The 19,194-nt window shown below is 44.0% G+C and overlaps 1 protein-coding gene across 2 annotated transcripts; it reads left to right on the forward strand.

Annotated features, from left to right (window-relative positions):
- The first annotated feature begins 79 nt into the window (after positions 1-79).
- Positions 80-19,194, forward strand: NUFIP1 (nuclear FMR1 interacting protein 1). 2 transcript variants are annotated; one of them, XM_081191738.1, is made up of 10 exons: positions 80-262; positions 2,932-3,023; positions 5,381-5,485; positions 6,250-6,312; positions 6,706-6,782; positions 10,016-10,108; positions 11,866-12,107; positions 13,506-13,640; positions 14,118-14,353; positions 18,045-19,194. In XM_081191738.1, exons 1-10 carry the CDS (start codon positions 97-99, stop codon positions 18,375-18,377), a joined length of 1,542 nt encoding a protein of 513 aa, XP_081047864.1. In that variant the 5' UTR covers positions 80-96; the 3' UTR covers positions 18,378-19,194. The 2 variants fall into 2 exon arrangements, with proteins under 2 accessions (XP_081047864.1, XP_081047865.1); XM_081191739.1 differs by having other exon boundaries at positions 81-262; positions 2,954-3,023.

Below are 19,194 nucleotides of genomic sequence, written 5' to 3' on the forward strand. Positions count from 1 at the left end.
AGAGTGGGCGGGCCTTCCTTCCTCCTCCTCCTCCCGCCGGCTATTGGCCGCGGTCGCGAGGTGACGTAGTTTCCGGTGCGCCGCGCAGCTTCCTCCATGCTGCGCGCCGTTGGAGTTGCTGAAGCGATGGATGCGTCCGTGTGGCGGGTGCCGCCGCCGCCGCCGCCGCCGCCTTTTCCTGACTGGGCCTCGCAAGGCCACTGGCTTCCTTCCCCTCCTCCTCCTCCGGGGCCGTGGCCTCCTCCTTGGTCCCAGCCGCCAGGTGCGTCGCCTTCGGCCGGCCTCGCACGTGCGGAACTCGCCGCCTCGTGACGGCCTTGCTGCGCTCGGGGCTTTCTTGCGCCTGGCTTCGGGGCTGGGCCTTGCTAGTCGCGGCCCCCGAGGCCTCAGGGCTTCCCCGCTCGCATCGTGGATCAGCCAGGATTGCGGAGCGGCGGAGCCCGAGTATAGAGCCGCAATAGTCATCGGATTCATTTCGTCTTTGGCAAATAGGAGAAGGGTGGGTTGGCGTGTGTCCCTCCCCCAGGGCCAGAATTAGGTTTGATGAGGCCCTAAGCTACTGGAGGTAACAGGGTCCTTTATATGTACAGCTGTGCTTTATCAACAACAAATTGTCGCTGGTTTTTGTTGTTGAATTTATGGACCTAATGGATACCTAAAGCCATTTGCACATGTTGCCATGCCACCAGTCCATGCAGCATGTTGTTGTTGTTTAGTCATGTCCGACTCTTCGTGACCCCCTGGACCAGAGCACGCCAGGCACTCCTGTCTTCCACTGTCTCCCGCAGTTTGGTCAAACTCATGTTAGTAACTTCGAACACTGTCCAACCATCTCGTCCTCTGTCGTCCCCTTCTCCTTGTGCCCTCCATCTTTCCCAACATCAGGGTCTTTTCCAGGGAGTCTTCTCTTCTCATGAGGTGGCCAAAGTACTGGAGCCTCAGCTTCACGATCTGTTCTTCCAGTGAGCACTCAGGGCTGATTTCCTTCAGAATGGAGAGGTTTGATCTTCTTGCAGTCCATGGGACTCTGTAGGCACCCTATATATAGAAATGAGCAAACCAGTGGTATTTTAGGGAGCAGGCTGGCAAGTGGGGCCCATTACTTACATCATAGGAGCCAACGCAACACAAAACACTGTTTTTGTATGTACGTTTTATTTTATTTGTTTTTTATCTTATATTTTGGAAATGTACATCCATTTTTTCCCTTTGAATTTTTTTGGGGCCCCCAAGAGAGTGGGGCCCTAAACTATAGCTTGTTTAGCTTATATGTAAATCCGGCACTGCCCCCCCCCTTCTTCCTTCATCACTCCACCCCCTTATTTCAGAAGTGAAAAACTCAAATAATAGAAGGGGTGTGTTTAAGCAAAAAGAGAGAGAGAAAAAGGCTGGCAGGCATGGCTGGTGTGGAAAGGGAATCGAGGAAGAGTTGGGGGTGTTGCTTTGCTGATGTTGTTTTTTGACATCTATATTCTCAGGTTTTCTTGGTTCCATTTGTGAGTATTCCATTCTTATGCAATGAGCATTGGAAGGCTGCTTTGGAAAGGTCTGGGACCCTCCCCCCCGCCATTATATAGGAGGAACTGCTCCTAGAATTATATGTCTACTGCCCCTCCCTCCCTCTTCTCACAGCCCCTCTTCCAAATAATCTACTTTCCCATCTCCAGTCCAATGCAGAATAAAACCATTTCACTGAAACATTTAAATAAGCATCCACGTATAAAAAGCACAGTAAAGCCAAGCACATTGGAAAGTTCGGAGTTAAAACAGCAATTTAAACAATTTGAAATCAGCAGGGCTGCTTTTCATGTTCTAATCTGATTGTACAGTTGACAACTATTTTGCGGGGGTTCAGTTCCTGGCCCCCACATGTCAGCGGAGCGCATATAAGTGCAACCCACTCTGTTATGCACTTTTCATTATATTTTTGGTTACCTGTGCGCACATGCATGATCACATGTCTTTTGAATGCTTATTAATCAGTCATTGCCTGTTTAAATTCTTCATACTTCATGTTCCAGTTAAATGAAATTCAGCACATTGTTATACCACAAGGTTTCTGCCAGTGATGACCCCATGTTTCCCTGCGGGTGCCAGATGCTGGTGTGGGAAGTAATTATGGGGCCTGGTTTCAGATCCATGTGATCAGACTTTTCATATATTAGCACTGGAGCATAAAGCGCAAACATGCCAAATTAGCTTGCTAGTTTTATCACTTGGTTGTAGCAGAAGAATAAAGGTAAAGGGACCCCTGACAATTAGGTCCAGTCGTGGCCGACTCTGGGGTTGTGGCGCTCATCTTGCTTTATTAGCCAAGGGAGCCGGCGTACAGCTTCCGGGTCATGTGGCCAGCATGACTAAGCCGCTTCTGGCGAACCAGAGGAGCGCACGGAAACGCCGTTTACCTTCCCGCTGGAGCGGTACCTATTTATCTACTTGCACTTTGACGTGCTTTCGAACTGCTAGGTTGGCAGGAGCAGGGCCCGAGCAACGGGAGCCCACCCCGTCACAGGGATTTGAACCGCTGACCACCTGATTGGCAAGTCCTAGGCTCTGTGGTTTAACCCACAGCGCCACCTGCATCCCTTGAGCAGAAGAATAACATTCAGCAAATGGCCTGGGATAGAAGAGTTCCCTAGGAAGAGGGATTGTTCAGTCTGAGAACTGTAGCTCTGTGAGGGGCATGGGGAATCTCCTAACAACTCTCAGCCTCTTTAACAAACTATTGTCACCATGATTCTTTGGGGGAAGCCATGATTGTTTTTAAAGTGGTATGATCCTGCTCTAAATGGGTAATGAAGATGGGACCCTAGTCTGGCAGTTTTAACTATTTAGTTGTGTTTATAAGTAATTTTACTTCATACACAAATTGCAGTGTCCTAATGGCTGATGCAAATAAATATCAGTAACTATTTTGATTTTTAATTAAAGGCAGAAATTTCCATTTTGATAGAGAATGGCAGATGGAACAAGCTGGAATGCCACGTGCTGGATCCTGTCAAGGCAGGAATGGCAGACAGAAGGTATTTAATTGTAAATTAGGGTTAATAAATTCTGATGTCAACCTTTATGCATATTTATTATTTCATATATTTATTATTTATTAAGTTTATATAGCACTCTTCATCCGAAGATCACAGGGCAGCTTAGAGCATAAAAATACAAAATGAAAACAAAAATCACTTAATATACCGTATTTTTCTCCCTATAGGACGCACTTTTTCCCCTCCAAAAATGAAGGGGAAATGTGTGTGCGTCCTATGGGGCGAATGCAGGCTTCAGGAAGCTCTGCGCAACCCTCGGGAGACCGGCTCCGAGGGTTGCGCAGAGCTGCCTGCAGTCCCCAGCTCAGCGCAGCTCTGCGCGGCCACCCGGAGCCGGGCGCGAAGTCCCGCCCCGCTCCCGACGGCCGCGCAGAGCTGCCTGCAGTCCCGGGATCAGCGCAGCTCTGCGCGGCCACCGGGAGCCGGGCGCGAAGTCCCGCCCCATTCCCGATGGCCGCGCAGAGCTGCCTGCAGTCCCGGGATCAGCGCAGCTCTGCGTGGCCACCGGGAGCGGGGCGCGAAGTCCCGCCCAGCTTTGGATGGCCGTGCAGAGCTGCCCTCAGTCCCGGGATCAGCGCACTTCTCCCCATAGCCAGCCCCACAAGCTCGGGGGACAGCGGGGAGGCAGAGCGCGCCTTCCTGCTGTTCCCCGACCTGGTTCTTCCAGCCCCGCACCTGGGGGGGAGTAAATTTCCCCCCCTTTATTCCCCCCCCCAAAAAAACTAGGTGCGTCCTATGGGGCGCAAAATACGGTAATAACAAAAGCAAACAAGAAAAACTATAAACCCTGCTCCCACAAACACATTTAAAAGGCTGTAGATTGCTTAATCAGCCAGAGGCCTGCTCATAGAGGCTATGTAATGATGGCACAAGGTGAGTCTCCCTGGGAGGAGCATTCCGTAAATGGGGAGCTACCGCAGAAAAGGCCTGTTCTTGTGTTGCCACCCTCTGGACCTCTTGTGGAGGGGCCACATGAAGAAGGGCTTCAGATGATGATTGTGTGGTGCAGGTCACTTCATATGAGGAGAGGAGGTCTTCGAGTTATGGCTGTCCTGAGCCATATGAGACGTTGTAGGTAAAAACCAACGCTTTGAACGAGGCCCAGAAATTTAATAGGCAGCCTGTGTAGTTGGCCAGGATTGGTTTTAACATGTTTGGACCACCTAGCCCTAGTGAGCAACCTGACCGCTGAATTCTGCACCACCTGAAGTTTCCAAACCGTCTTCAGAGGCAGCCCCTCATTTAACATGTCATTGTATTCTAACCTAGAGGTTACCAGAGCATAGAAAACAGAAGTTAGATGTATTCAGACATGACAATAAATCATGGCTTATTAGAGGAACTGGTTGTATCAAACCTTGGGCTCTTCCATCCCTTCTCTTCCTTTGGCATAACAATAAGGAGATTGCAATAAAAAATGGAAGTGAAAACTAAATTATAAAACAAATTATAGAAGTATAAAACAGCACAAAGTTACAACCATAAACAAATGTGAAAACAATTAAAAACTTCCATATATAAAAAGCAATCCTAATTCTGTTTTTAAAAATCACATTGATAAATAGATAAAATAGTTCCATTATAAATGCAGAACAGAAAATTCAAATGGAAAATGTAAGCTGAGCTTTTTAAAAATTTAAATAATATCAACAAGCTCCACAGTAAACATCCACTGCATGTTTGTGTATGTCCTGCTGCGGACCCTAGTGGTATATGTGGCAAACTTACTTGCCACATAGAACACAAGTCAGTACTATTCAGTCCACAGCTAACCTGAAATTTGAATCTGGGACATTTAATGCTCCATTCTTTCAGTCACTTCATCATCATTCTTTTAGCTATAAAAGTTAAAATACCGTGAAACACAATACTTCATCCCAATTGTAAGCATTGTTCTGCAGTGGTTCCAGTCCTACTTGGACGATCATTTCCAGAGGGTAATGTTTGGGTCATGTTGTTCAGCCCCATGGGCCTTTCAATGTGCGGTTCCTTGTGGTTCAGTCTTAACCCAACACAATGCTTAACATCTACATGAAAACATTGAGTGGGGGGTCATCCAGAGTTTTGGAGCATGTTGTCAGCAAAATGTTGAAGACACACAGCTCTAGTTCCTCCAATGATAAGCCATGATTTATTGTCATGTCTGAATGCAGTGTCTGTGTCTGTGAGATTAAATGCAGTTTTAGGTAGGCTCTGCAAATTGACTGACTAGATTTAGCACCTGTATCTGATACAATATTTTGCATAAGTGGAATGGCTCCTGACAATTACTGTGTTGGTCAGGATAAATATAATTGTAACTGATTACAGTTAATGTTTCCCTGCTCTGTTTGCAGAATAGGAAGCGAAAAGAACCAGTTTATACCCATTATTGTGATACATGTGATCGTGGCTTTAAAAACAAGGAGAAATATGAAGAACATGTCTCTCAGCACAGGCAGGTATGTTTTAATCGTTGGGTAGATTTCTCTCTCTTTTGGTTGGCAATTGATTAATAGCATGATTTCTTGAGTTCATTAGTTACCTAGCTTAGCGCTTCTTCAGTTATGCTGTCATGGGATCATGGAATGCTGACATGGATTGTCTCATGCAGCTAGGATTGTTTCATTCAACTGCATGCAATGTCAAAATTTCCTAGGTGTAAATCATTCAAATTGTATAGGGCTGGGAATACCCCTGTCTGCAACCGTGGAAAGTGAAGACAATGCTAAACTAGTCAGTGGCCTGGCTCAATATAAAGCTGCTGTCTGTGTTCCTGAAAGGGTATAAAACTGGAAGGAACTTTCAGGTTTCTCTGAAATATACAAAAATTATTCTAATACTCAGTTGCTAGTTATATGGTTGCAAGGTATCATTTGAAAATCTAGAGGGAACACTAGGGTTCAGTTTATTCTAAAGTAGTCAGAACTCAGAATAAATGTCTTCCTCTGTGTTGCATAGCCTTAATCAGGTCTAGGGTAAAGCAGCTGTGTCCCTCGCAGGGGCAATAAAGGCCCTTGGAGAAATAAGAAACAATAGGCCAGTGGTATCAAAAGCTAAGGAAGCAGATAAGGTAAAGGCAGAGGAAGAAAAATATGTGAGAGGTGAACAAAAAGCTGGAGGTTCAGCCGCAACTGCAGTTTGTCATTATTGTTGATCCCTTTGCTAATTAGGCATGCAAACACAACCCAGTTCTAAAAGTGGTTGCTACTTTTCTTTCTTTCAGTGTACAGAAGATGGCTGCACTTTTAGTGCACATGAAAAATTGGTTCAGATTCACTGGAAAAATGTAGGTATTTCCCTAGTTCAGCTTGAAATCTGATTTTAAATGAATTGTAGAATTGTTGAACTGCAAGGAAAAGGAAACTATTCTTTTCCGCTTTGAACTGTAAAATCAATGCTGGTTTGTTAAATTAGACAGTTGTGGTTAGGAGCAGGCCCTTTATGCCAATTGGAATGACCCTCCCATCTACAATTTTCACTCTGTTTAGCCCTTGGATCAGCTGGTTAGTCTTGTTTGTTCTTAGTAATGCTGTTTTTCAGGGGTTGTGCTGTTGATTTTGGGTTTATTTTCGTCACTGTTTGTCCCCTTTTTCTGTTTAGTCTTTCACTAAAAACATAGTTTTCAAAAGACTATAAACACCCGTAATTCACAATGTTTTTTCCCCTTCCCCCTCCGCAGATGCATTCTCCTGGTGCCAAACAAATCAAGTTAGATACTCCGGATGAAATTGCTAAATGGAGGGAGGATAGAAGAAAGTGAGTAGATGTTCAATTTGCGTGGCTCCAGATGAGACTGAAAATGATTCCCCTCCCAAAAAAAATCTTATTTACAACTTTCTCATATTCCTCCCCTTCCCCTTCTTTGTCACGGCTGCTGCTGAGCACTTCTCTGTTCTTCCATCTTAGTTTAGAACGTATTATTGACTCCATCCATTTGATAGTGAGCTATAACATTTAGTATGTGGAGAAAGCTCTGCAAGGCATAACAGAGCTGTGTTCCTTCCTCTCTTGGCTTGGTTGTGCAGGCACCTTTCGAGGTTAGGAATGGGAGGCCTGTGCCCACTCCTGTATTGCTGTCTACCTTTCCCAAATTTCTTGACTTCCTCAAGGGGTTCTCTTATAACCCATGTGAATCCCTCCACACACATTTGCTATGTTTACAGTAGGACTGACTCAAGCTCTCTATATATTTTATTTCATAGCACAGATCCTGGTATGCCCCATGGAGGACCTTAAGGTCCATAAATAGCAACACCCTAGAGGTCCCGGGCCATAAGGAAGTTAGATTAGCCTCAACCAGAGCCAGGGCCTTCTCAATACTGGCTCCAGCCTGGTGGAACGCTCTGTCTCATGAGACCAGGGCCCTGCGGGATCTGATTTCTTTCTGCAGGGCCTGTAATACAGAGTTGTTCCCCCTGGCCTTTGGCTTAGAATCAGTTTGATTCCCTCCCCCTCTTTCTTTTTCCTTTCTCTTCCTATGAAGAGATTGCACCCTAATGTTTTAATGTTGTATTTTAATCTTTTAAATTGTATTTTAATCAACTTGTTTTTATTATTGCTTGTTAGCCACCCTGAGCCTGGTCTTGGCTGAGGAGGGCAGGGTATAAATAAAAATTTATTATTATTATTATTATCCCAAAGTGATGTAGAATAATAAATTAAAAATTGTAGGAGCAAGGCTGGGAGTAAGCTGTTTGTTACCTCTATTTATTTGATCAGTGGATAATTTCCTAAAGGAAATAAAATATTTAAATATTAACTAATTAATTGAGAGAGGAACTGCATGGGCGTGTATGTGGGGGGAAAACAGCTCCCACATGAAAGGGAATGGTTATTGAAATGCCTGGTTGTCACAGAGAGAGACAAATAAAATGACTTGAAGGTGAGGCAGTAGCCAAATATGTGATCAGTATTAAAAGTAGGGCTTTTTTTAGTGTTCTTGGGAATCTGAATGTATCAAGGGCATCGATGGAGATCCTACCTGGTGAACCCACAGTGGGAGCTATTCCATTTCTGCCACGCAAAAACTTGCTAGTAAAGCGGCTTGCGTGCTCGTTTTTTGTGAAAACTCTTCGGGTATTAAAACAACACCATCTTTATTGCCAAGTTCCCCACAATTCACGCATCATGAATAGTTTTCAGGTTAGGAGTTTTGAGAACTCTGTAGGCTCTTAACTAAGCGGCAACCAATCAGTGTTGCTCAGATAACCAGAAAAATGTAGGGAGCACCGACTGAATTGGCTGTTATAACTTCAGGTCACAAAGGCAGCTAGAAATGTGTGAATGGGTCACTAAGATCCCTTACTAGCATAACTCCTGAATCCAGTCTTGGGGAGCAAAGGGAGCGACGTCTTCCATTTACTCATTATTGCAGTCAGATTTCTATGGAGATACACTAGAGTGAAAAATAGTTTGGGGAAAACTCTTGGGTTCAGAAACCCGACAAGCCAGATGATAAGCTATGCAGAAGCTACCTATCCATACTATATCAGTTTAGGGTCAGAAAATTAGTGCTGAAATCAGCACACAGGTGGCACACACCCTGTTGAAAAGGTACTACATAATGATGAAATGCTGCAAAAATGCTAAAGGGAGTGTAGGGCAAGGGAAACTTTCCCCCCGATTTACGGTGTCCTGGTGTGCATTAATTCTGGCTGGATTTGCATGGAATTATTTCAGAAGCAAGGGATTATACCAGAATATTGCTGTCCTTTGCGAATCCTAAACAAATTCCTCCAGAAGAAAATTAGCTTCAAGGATGCTAGCAATAGTCTGTGGCTAAGCACAGGAAAGGAAGGGTGGGCTACTCCATACAGGACTGTGAAATATAGTGTACCATAGGCATATAACTAGGAGGCTAACAACAGAAGATAGTGTCATAAAAATTTGGTGTTCCTGTATATCTTTCATATGTTACAGGTCTCTGCAGGCAGAGCAGGTGCTGTGATTCTCCAGCAGTTTGACTTTGCCCTTTTTCCCAGCGGGGTATAAATAATAAAATTCTTTTTATTATTATTACTTTGAGGCGCACTCCTTTGTCTTTCGAGATAGATGGATGCTGACAACCAAATTAAGGTGTGCAAGTGAATGGATCAGCAGTTACAGTGGTGCCCCGCAAGACGAATGCCTCGCAAGACGGAAAACTCGCTAGATGAAAGAGTTTTCCGTTTTGGAGGTGCTTCGCAAAACGAATTTCCTACGGGCTTGCTTCGCAAGACGACAATGTCTTGCGAGTTCCTGCTGGTTTTTTTCCCTTTCCCCTCCTTTTTCTAAGCCGCTAAGCCGCTTATCAGCTGATCCGATCAGCAGATAAGCCGCTAATAGCGCTAATCCGCTAATCCTTCAATGGGCTTGCTTCGCAAGACGAAAAAACCGCTAGACGAAGAGAATCACAGAATGGATTCTTTTCGTCTTGCGAGGCACCACTGTATACTGAGAAATATTTGCTGTATCGCATGTGATGCATGTGGTTTTCTACAAAGGGTTGAGAACAAGGAAAGCCATTGTATTTATTGTAAAAAGAATTGCAGTAAAATTATATGTAAAATAACAACCGCAGAACAACTTATGATGCAGGTGCTACAAAACCACGCTCTGGCCACAGGCAGGGAGACAAGCCCGCCCCAGGCCCTACAACAGCTGAAAACAGCAGCTAGCCAGCCCCAGCTTTCTCCAGGCAGGAGAAAGGGGTGCTTGTGGCAGTAATAGTAATAGCAGTAATAGCATATCTCTTGTGTGCTGGGCTCTTACGGATGTCAGGGCCTGGAGGAGTCACACTCCCATTCTTCCGCTCCCTAGTTGATGGCCTAGGCTAGGAACACACCAGCCTTTAGCCATGGAAGACGAGCGATTTGCCTGCCAGCCCACAGTGTTGAAAGCACTGGATCTTCCCAGCCCCCAATTCTTGCTAGGAATGCTGCGATTAAGGCTTGCGAAACACTTCAGTGCCATAGATGTATTAATAAGACTTCATATGTACATTGCTCTAGAAATTTTCCTACTTTGGCAAATATTGAAAAGAAGAAAGCATTGGAGGTGGAAAAGGAGCAAAGAGGAGGAGTACTGAAAACACTTCAGTTTGGGTAAGAGTGTGTGTGTGTGTGTGTGTGTGTGTGTGTGTGTGTTGTTAGTACCATCAAAGATGGCCTCTTTCTCTTTCCTTATCATTTATTAAAGATTAATTCATTTTCTCTAATATGTTCAGAACAGTGTAGATGAGATTTCCAGAAAGTCTGCACCCAGGAATTAGTCCAGTCCCAGCCTGTTACAGATCTGCTTATATTGAGCACTTTCAATCTATTCTCTGGTCTAGATGTGTGCAGTGACCAAGCTTGCCTAAGTGTGGGATTAGCCATCGCCGCCGGCATTTGTGCAATTGCTAAGTTTATACCAGCAGACCTCTAAAATTAGGCTTCTACTGGTTTTATCACAAGGCATAGCAGCTTATCTTTCCTTCCCTCCTCGTTCCTCGGCAGTTGTTAGTAGCAGCTCCCACATGATTGTCCCTCCATCCTTCTCCCATGGTTCTTCTGCAAATACAACCTTCACGTTCCAGTCACTTGCCCAGCCCTTCTGACACACATTTCAGTTTTCATTCTACAACCTCTCTGACAGTATGGTAAAGGTAAAGGTAAAGATGACCCCTGACCATTAGGTCCAGTCGTGGCCGACTCTGGGGTTGCAGCGCTCATCTCGCTTTACTGGCCGAGGGAGCCGGCGTACAGCTTCCGGGTCATGTGGTCAGCATGACTAAGCCGCTTCTGGCGAACCAGAGCAGCGCACGGAAACACTGTTTACCTTCCTGCCGGAGCGGTACCTATTTATCTATTTGCACTTTGACGTGCTTTCGAACTGCTAGGTTGGCAGGAGCAGGGACCGAGCAACGGGAGCTCACCCCGTCGCGGGGATTCGAACCGCCGACCTTCTGATCGGCAAGTCCTAGGCTCTGTGGTTTAACCCACAGCGCCACTCGCGTCCGCAGTATGGTAGCCATCTTCAAATACCTGAAGGGCTGTCCCATGGAAGATGGAGCAAGCTTGTTTTCTGCTGCTCTAGAGCATGGGTAGGCAAACTAAGGCCCCGGGCCGGATCCGGCCCAATCGCCTTCTAAATCCGGCCCACGGACGGTCCAGGAATCAGCGTGTTTTTACATGAGTAGAATGTGCACTTTTATTTAAAATGCATCTCTGGGTTATTTGTGGGGCATAGAAATTCGTTCATTTTTTCTTTTTCAAAATATAGTCCGGCCCCCCCACAAGGTCTGAGGGACAGTGGACCGGCCCACAGCTGAAAAAGGTTGCTGACCCCTGGTCTAGAGAGGGAACTGAACCAATAGATCCAAATTGCAAGAAAGAGATCCACGGATGAAGGGTGGTGCATAAATAAATAAGAAAAGGAGATTTCGCCTAAATTTTAGGAAGATCGTCTGACAGTAAGAGCTGTTTGACAGTGGAACAGATTTCCTCAGAAGCTGTTGAGCTTTCCTTCCTTGGAGGTTTTTTGCACAGGATGAATAGTCGTCTTTGAGGAATTCTTTAGTTGTGATTCCTGCATTGCAGGGAGTTGGACTGTATGAACTTTGAGATCCTTTCCAACGCTACAATTCTATAACAGCAAGGCACTTGGTCCAGATTGTAAAAAGACTGGGGGAAAGCTACCCTGATTCTCTCGATACCCAACACAGTGTTTCCCAAACTTTTGATACCTAGGTAATGCTGAGGTATAAATGAATGATTTGGGAATCAGCCGTATATAAGAATATATGTGGGGAGCAGCATCTGTGTCAGGGCTGAGACAGGAAATGACCTGGAACAAACATTTATGCATTTTTCTCTTCCAGCAAGATGAAAGGAATGTGGAAACCTCCTCAAGCTGTGGCTTCTCGGCAACGAGGAAAAGAAAGAAGGCAGACAAATGGCTGCTGGAACAAATCTAATCATCCCTTGAAGGCTCCCGCTGCAGCTGTGACTGGTCCAAATAACCATGGGACCGAGAAGGAATTTGGAAAAGAGCTTTCTGGAGAAGCAGATACCTCTATGAGAGATGTAGATCCCCTTAGCATTCTGGCCAGAAACGATCCTGGTGAGGCCTTCCCCTGAGTTTTGTTTCTTCACGTAATTAAATGTTCAACAGAAAGCAGTAAGAGAACTGCCCTTAGACAAATGTAGGCGAGAGGGTTGTGAAGGTAGAAGTGACTCCAGGCCCCCCCAAAACCTGCCAAGTGAATAACTTGTTTTTGTTGAGGGACTTCGCTAAGCAGAATTCAAACCCAGTTTCCCTCAGCCAGCATAAGGCCCCTGCTGCTCTCCGCAGGGTTGGAATTGGTCAAATTAGTGAGTTGGCCCTGGTGCTACTGATGATCATGGAGAGATAAATAAGGTTTATTTACATACCCCCTTGAGATCTCAAAGTAGCTGTTTTACTACAAAGGAATTTCAGAAATAGACTGGAAAGAGAAGCTGCTGAATTGCAACTCATTACCAAACTTAAAACCATGGAGAGACCTGGTCTGAACAGAGACATTGGATTCTTATCTCATTATACATGACTAAGCCATTTCTCACCTTCTCACCCCTTGCCTTTTCCTGTAAGACCTATTACAGTCGTTAAGAGTCGTCAACAGGCTCATCTCAGCTATCTGCCAATCTCCCATTCCCACCACCCTTCTGAGTAATACCCCTCCCCACCTTCTCACTATATAGAAGGATCTGGCAACTTCTGTTTCAGTGTATCTGAAGAAGTGTGCATGCACACGAAAGCTCATACCAAGAACTAACTTAGTTGGTCTTTAAGGTGCTACTGGAAGGAATTTTTTTATTTTGACTATGGCAGACCAACAAGGCCTTTCTATCTGTATCTTGGTGTTGTGTAATTGTTCAAATCTCCTGCCAACCTAGCAGTTCGAAAGCACGTCAAAATACAAGTATCAGATAGGTAGCCGTGTTGGAGCTGTACGCCGGCTCTCTTGGCCAATAAAGCGAGAAGAGCGCCGCAACCCCAGAGTCAGCCACGACTGGACCTAATGGTCAGGGGTCTCTTTACCTTTAATTGTTCAAATATTTTTGTCTCACAATTGAAGAGGAGTATTTTACCATTTAGTTACTCTTTATCAGAGTGTGATTTATTGCTGGAAAAAACTAGGTATATTTGAGGTGCTGACAGCACACAGGTTTGCTCATCCCCAGCACTACTGAAAACTTCTGCAGCCAAAACTATGCAGAGCATTACAGTCGGTCATCTGCTTGCATTGAATAAATGTCTTTAATTTGCATGTTCAATTTAGAATTGGCTGTATCAAGTTTTCAGAACCCTTTATTGTTGCAGTGTAGATGGGTACACATCTGTGAATAGGGCAGAAAGGTTCTGTGGTGGGTGTGAGGGAGTAGCTATACGGGGCACAGAGGGTCAGTTTGGTGAAGCCTGGAGCTGGCTGTAGGCCCTGCTGACAGATAATGATGCGATTTTTCTGCCTCCTTCCAGAATCAGACAAAGAGGGGTGCACTGAGAAAAATGCAGCTTTGGCGATGACTGTTGTTCCAAAGCAGGTGACCTCAGCTCTGAGCTCACTAGTGGCCAACTATGGCAGCATGTCGGAAAGTGAGAGTGAACAAGAGGGTAAGCTGTTTAATTTAAGCTAAGCTGAACTATGTATATACAGTTAGCAGTAAAGGTGCAGTTATGGAATATGTGGCTCGTTAGTGATGCCCTGCTATTTATAGGGCTGGTAGGTGACTAAATGAACAGAGGCTATTGCATTAATGCTCTAAATCAGGGTTTCCCAAACTTGGGTCTCTAGCTGATTTTGGACCACAACTCCCATCACCCCTAGCTAGCAGGGCCAGTGGTCGAGGATTATGGGGGTTGTATTCCAAAAGCAGCTGGAGACCCAAGTTTGGGAAACCCTTTTCTAAATCATAATTGTGCTGTGGTTTAAGTGATACAGACATACTATTTGTGCACAGTGCTCTTAACATTCCATATCATTTCTTAAGTAATTTCAGTTTGAATCTGTCTTGTGCAGTAATCAGTTGCCTGACCCAATCAGTTCTTTCAGCACTACTTATTTTACCGCTTGTTCTTTTTTAAAAATAGAACCAATCAAGACCGCAGCAAAAGTGTTTCATGAAAACAAGACATCTCTCAGAAGTGTCCCTCCATCTTCAAGCATCTCCCAGAGCTTTAAAGACACAGGCCATAAAGAAGCTGCTAATTATGTAGACGCAGCACCGGGGAGGCCGGATTCACATGCAGTACATTCCAGGAGTCTGAACAGACAGAGGAAATCACTTTCTGAATTACCACGCCGTCATCCAACTCTGCTGGAAATGGTAAACTGCCCTTCCAGTATTTTCTGCTTAGTAAATAGAATATTGTGGGTTCATGATTGTAGGCTGGTGCTTGCAAGAGGTTAGGTAGCCTTGTCAGGTACTGCAGGCTTAGACAAGGCAAAATAAAGTGCTGCTTGATCACCTGCTATGTTTGTTCCAAAACAGTGAAGAAGATATGCATGGAGATCTTCTCTTCTGCTGGCAGTGCCAAACAAGCTTCCCAATACCTTTTATCCATCATATCCTAAATCCATCTAAACTTAATATGTGAGAAAAAATTGGCTTGCCATTAAATGAGAAGTGCAGTTAGGCTATCTAAGAGATGGAATAAGACAATTGAATTAATACTGGAGGAAGAAGCAGACAGGTCACTGGGTCTATTGCATCAAAAACAAAGATTCCTGTAACCCTTTAAAGACAAATAACTAAAAAACATCAGTTTGTTAAAATATTTACTGCTTTAAGCATAGATTCATCATTTGTAGGGTCCTTGAATGTGAGGACATGGGTATATTTCTTCCCATTGTGTTCTCTGTCAGTTGCAACCATGTGTCCATAGTGAGTTCCCTACTAATTCTGGCCACACAGTTTATCCCCTTCAGTTAAGCATTAGCTGACCAAAGCCATCTCCACTTGTTACAGGAGAGTGAGAAAACAAAGGTCTGAGTTGGTAACTGTCAGATTGAATAGTAGTTGGTGAATGTTCTTTCATTGTGAAATTATGTTCTTTTAATTTAAGATTTTATTGACTTATACAAAAAAAAGTACAATTAGGGGATGTATATCAAAGAATATTTGTTTTGTCACATTATAGCACTCAATTACTATTAACAGTTGAATGAGATCAATAGAGTATTATTTTTTTTCTAAATCAGTTATGAGGTCCACATTTCATTCATTGTTACAGGCAAAGAACTTTGCAAATCATTTGCAGTAATATCAGGGATAAATTCCTGGTGTAGGAATGTTCTGGGTTATGTGTTATTTTCTCAGTGCTCCAGATTCCAGGTATTACTGTACCTAAAAGGAAATTGTAAATCATAATTGCAGCATCATTTGAATAGCAGTCTCAATAATCCTAGCCATCTCCTAATATACCTCAGTCCAAAAATTTTGAACAAATGGACACTCCCGCCATAAATGGATGGATGTCACCCTGGCACCAAATCTGTGCCAGCAATCAAATGCCAACCCTGAAGTCATGTGAGATAATTGTACTGGTGTGCAGTGTTGCCTGTGTAATATCTTCCCATAGGTAAACACCAGTTTGTATGGTTTAGATAGAAGACGTAAGTTTTTCCATTAATTTCATTCATATCAATGCCTATATCACGCTCCCATTGAGTTTTAAGGCCTGCAAGAACTCAATTACCGTATTTTTCGCTCTATAAGACGCACCAGACCACAGGATGCACCTAGTTTTTGGAGGAGGAAAACAAGAAAAAAAATATTCTGAATCTCAGAAGCCAGAACAGTAAGAGGGATCGCTGCGCAGTGAAAGCAGCAATCCCTCTTGCTGTTCTGGCTTCTGGGATAGCTGCGCAACCTGCATTCGCTCCATAAGACGCACACAAATTTCCCCTGACTCTTTAGGAGGGAAAAAGTGAGTCTTATAGAGCAAAAAATACGGTATATCATTGTGGTATTATCTGAATACTGGTTTCTGTATTTCAGAAAGGTTCAGCAGTTGGCTTCAATAATAAAAAGTTATATACTAGTTAAGCAGGCTAAACCAAAAAAAGAAAACACTGAAGCTGAAAGCATCTTTCTCCTTTTCTGTACACCCTGTGTCCAATGCCTGAGCACCGCACCTCTTTTTCGGCAAGGAGGGTTGCCTTCTCAGTGTTTTTTCTGCTCAGTGTCTTTCTTTGGTTTCTTCTGTGTTTTTATTGGTTTGTTGCAGGGTGGGGCGTATTCTGAGCATTGGCAGTTTTTATTCTATGTATTTATTGCGTCCATATTTCACCTTTTCCTCCAAGAAGCTCAAAGGGTGCACATGGTTATCCAATTCCCTGATTTATTCTCACAACAACCTCACAACAGCGAGGTAGATTAGGCTAAGAGATGGTGACTGACCCAGGGTCACCCAGTCAGCTTCATTGCTGGGTGGGGATTAGAAGTCTGGTCTCCCAGGTCATAATCCAGCACTAACCACTACATCAGGGTAGGCACCCTAACGCCCGGGGGTTGGATGCGGCCCAAAGGCCTTCTCAGTCCGGCCCGCGGACGGTCCGGGAATCAATGTGTTTTTACATGAGTAGAATGTGTCCTTTTATTTAAAATGCATCTCTAGGTTATTTGTGGGGCCTGCCTGGTGTTTTTACATAATTAGAACATGTGCTTTTATTTAAAATGCATCTCTGGGTTATTTGTGGGGCATAGGAATTTGTTCTTTTTCCCCCCCCTTCAAAATATAGTCCGGCCCACCACATGTTCTGAGGGACAGTGGACCGGCCCACAGCTGAAGAAGCTTGCTGACCCCTGGACTACAGCAGACCTCATATTACATGGTGCCCATCACATTTCCTTAGCTTTCATGTGTACCTCTGAGTGGGATGCAAGTGGCACTGTGGTCTAAACCACTGAGCTTCTTGGGCTTGCCGGTCAGAAGGTTGGAGGTTCAAATCCCCAACGGTGAGCTCCCGTTGCTCTGTTCTAGCAGTTCGAAAGTACACCAGTTCAAGTAGATAAATAGGTAACGCTGTGGCAGGAAGGTAAACAGCGTTTCAGTGCGCTCTGGTTTCAGTCACGTTGTTCCAGAAGCAGTTTAGTTCTGCTGGCCACGACTCGGAAAGCTGTCTGTGGACAAATGCCAGCTCCCTTGCCCTGAAAGCGAGATGAGCGCCACAACCCCAGAGTCGCCTTTACTGGACTTAACCATCCAGGAGTCCTTTACCTTTACCTCTGAGCCCAAAAAGTTTGGGGGCCCCCTCACATATCCTATAATAGAAAGATGCCTTCTATGGCTGAGATGGTTCAATTGGTAGAGCAAAAGACTCTTAAGCACAAGGTCATGGGTTCAAGCGCATTGGGGAAAGATTCCTGCATTGCAGGGGGTTTGACTAGATGACCCTTGTGGTCCCGTCCAGCTCTGCAATTATATTATATCCATTTTTATAAGTTTACTTGTGTTTGGGCTAAGGAAAACCAGCTATAGGGCCTGTTTCAGTGTCTGGAAACTGCCTAAAATGGGTGCAGAAGTGAGAATATTTGCCACGTTAGTCATTCCCGTTTCAGTTTTGACCTTTCAGTGGCTGCATAGCAAATAAATATTTTCAATAAATACATGTCCCTCATCATGGGGTGACTTCCATAGGAGGATGCTATCTTACTGGGATGGTTCTTGAGCTCCAAAAGTCATGCCATGGTTCTCCTTTCACGGGCATTAGTTTTATAATATTTTCGCCAGCAGGCAGATTATTTCTCTAGTGCATCACAGTTTCATAGTTGAGTCTCAAGTCCCACAATAAATGGGGGGGGGGGCATCCGATCAGAGTGATTAATCCATAGTTCCAGTTTTTATAAAATGTCTGAGGTATATATTTCTGCCTGGATTTTAGCAGAGACAAGAAACCAAATATATATTGGAAACCCATTTGCTGATTACTCCATAATTGTATCGCTGTGTAAGCAGTTCTGTTTGCATAGAATGTTTGCAGGAATATGCCTCATTCTCTCTTTCTCCTTCTAGCTATTAGCAAAGGACATACGGCATGAAAGGAATGTGATTCTGCAGTGCATTCGCTATATTCTCCAAAATGATATCTTTGGACTCTACTCACAGACTGATTCAAGAGCATGCATGGAGACTGGACAGACTTCTCAAGATACGAAAGGCAGGCAAACTGAATCTAACAGCTCTCATAGTTTTGACAATAAATTAGCAGAGCAGAATGAATTACTTGTAGGTCAAAGTAAGGAGGCATCTGTATCCTGCACAGCACAAACTTATGCTGTTGATGAGGAGATTTGGGAAACCACAGAAATACACTGTAAAGAAAACGAACTTGATAGTTCTGCATAACCAGACCTATTTTGGGATTCTTTCTGAAAGTCAGCAAATTATATAGGTGCTCAAAATATTTTGACAGAACTAAATGTAAGCCCTACATTGACATCCATCCTGTTACTATTTTGATCTTGTAGATTTTTTCCCCTTGAGGGTTTTATTTTTATGCCTGAGGAGTTTAAATGGACATTAACCACATTAAATCAATATTCATGTGATTTCTATTATAGACATGACAGCAACATTCATTGTTGTTGCCCTATGGTCTCAGGCACTTTTCTCCCTCCCCAAAGTGTAACAGCCGTGGATACAGATTGTGGGAAGGGAAGGCAGGAAGAGGGTTTGGCTTTCCTCCCCTCTGTGCTCTTTCGATGTTAATTTTAGACATGCCTCCATCTCATCCTCCCATTTTATACATGAACGTGATACTCATGAAATGTGGCTGCCACTATTGTGCCCAATGTAGCCCCTAGAGTATCTTAATTTCTGAAGTATCAGAAAGATGGAACATTAAAAATTAGCCTTGCAAATATTTATCCAATCTTAACACTAGTTTTGTTGTCTTGAGCAGCAGGCTGAAGGACACGTTATCTCCCTACCTGCCTCTGACCAGTTTGGATTGTTTTATTTTTATTACGGTTGTCCCCAGCAATGTGGTACAATTTGAAAAAGCTTTATATTTTTAATTATTAGTGGAGCAATATGCATCAAGTTGCTTGGATTAAAAGTATGTTTTTTACAAAAATATGTACTGTATTCCTTCCCACACTCCCACTTTTGTCCTACAAATGTAATACATTAACACTTAATAAACTGTTGGTGCGGAAATTGA

This window comes from Podarcis bocagei (genome assembly GCF_964188305.1).
Source record: "Podarcis bocagei genome assembly, chromosome: 4".
Taxonomy (NCBI): domain Eukaryota; kingdom Metazoa; phylum Chordata; class Lepidosauria; order Squamata; family Lacertidae; genus Podarcis; species Podarcis bocagei.

Bases quoted from the DNA above. Each gene is read 5' to 3' on its own strand.
- NUFIP1 (XM_081191738.1), top strand. From the start codon at position 97: ATGCTGCGCGCCGTTGGAGTTGCTGAAGCGATGGATGCGTCCGTGTGG. The intron at 263-2,931 runs GTGCGTCGCCTT...TTTTAATTAAAG, and splicing joins TCCTTGGTCCCAGCCGCCAG to GCAGAAATTTCCATTTTGAT. The intron at 10,109-11,865 runs GTAAGAGTGTGT...TTTCTCTTCCAG, and splicing joins CTGAAAACACTTCAGTTTGG to CAAGATGAAAGGAATGTGGA.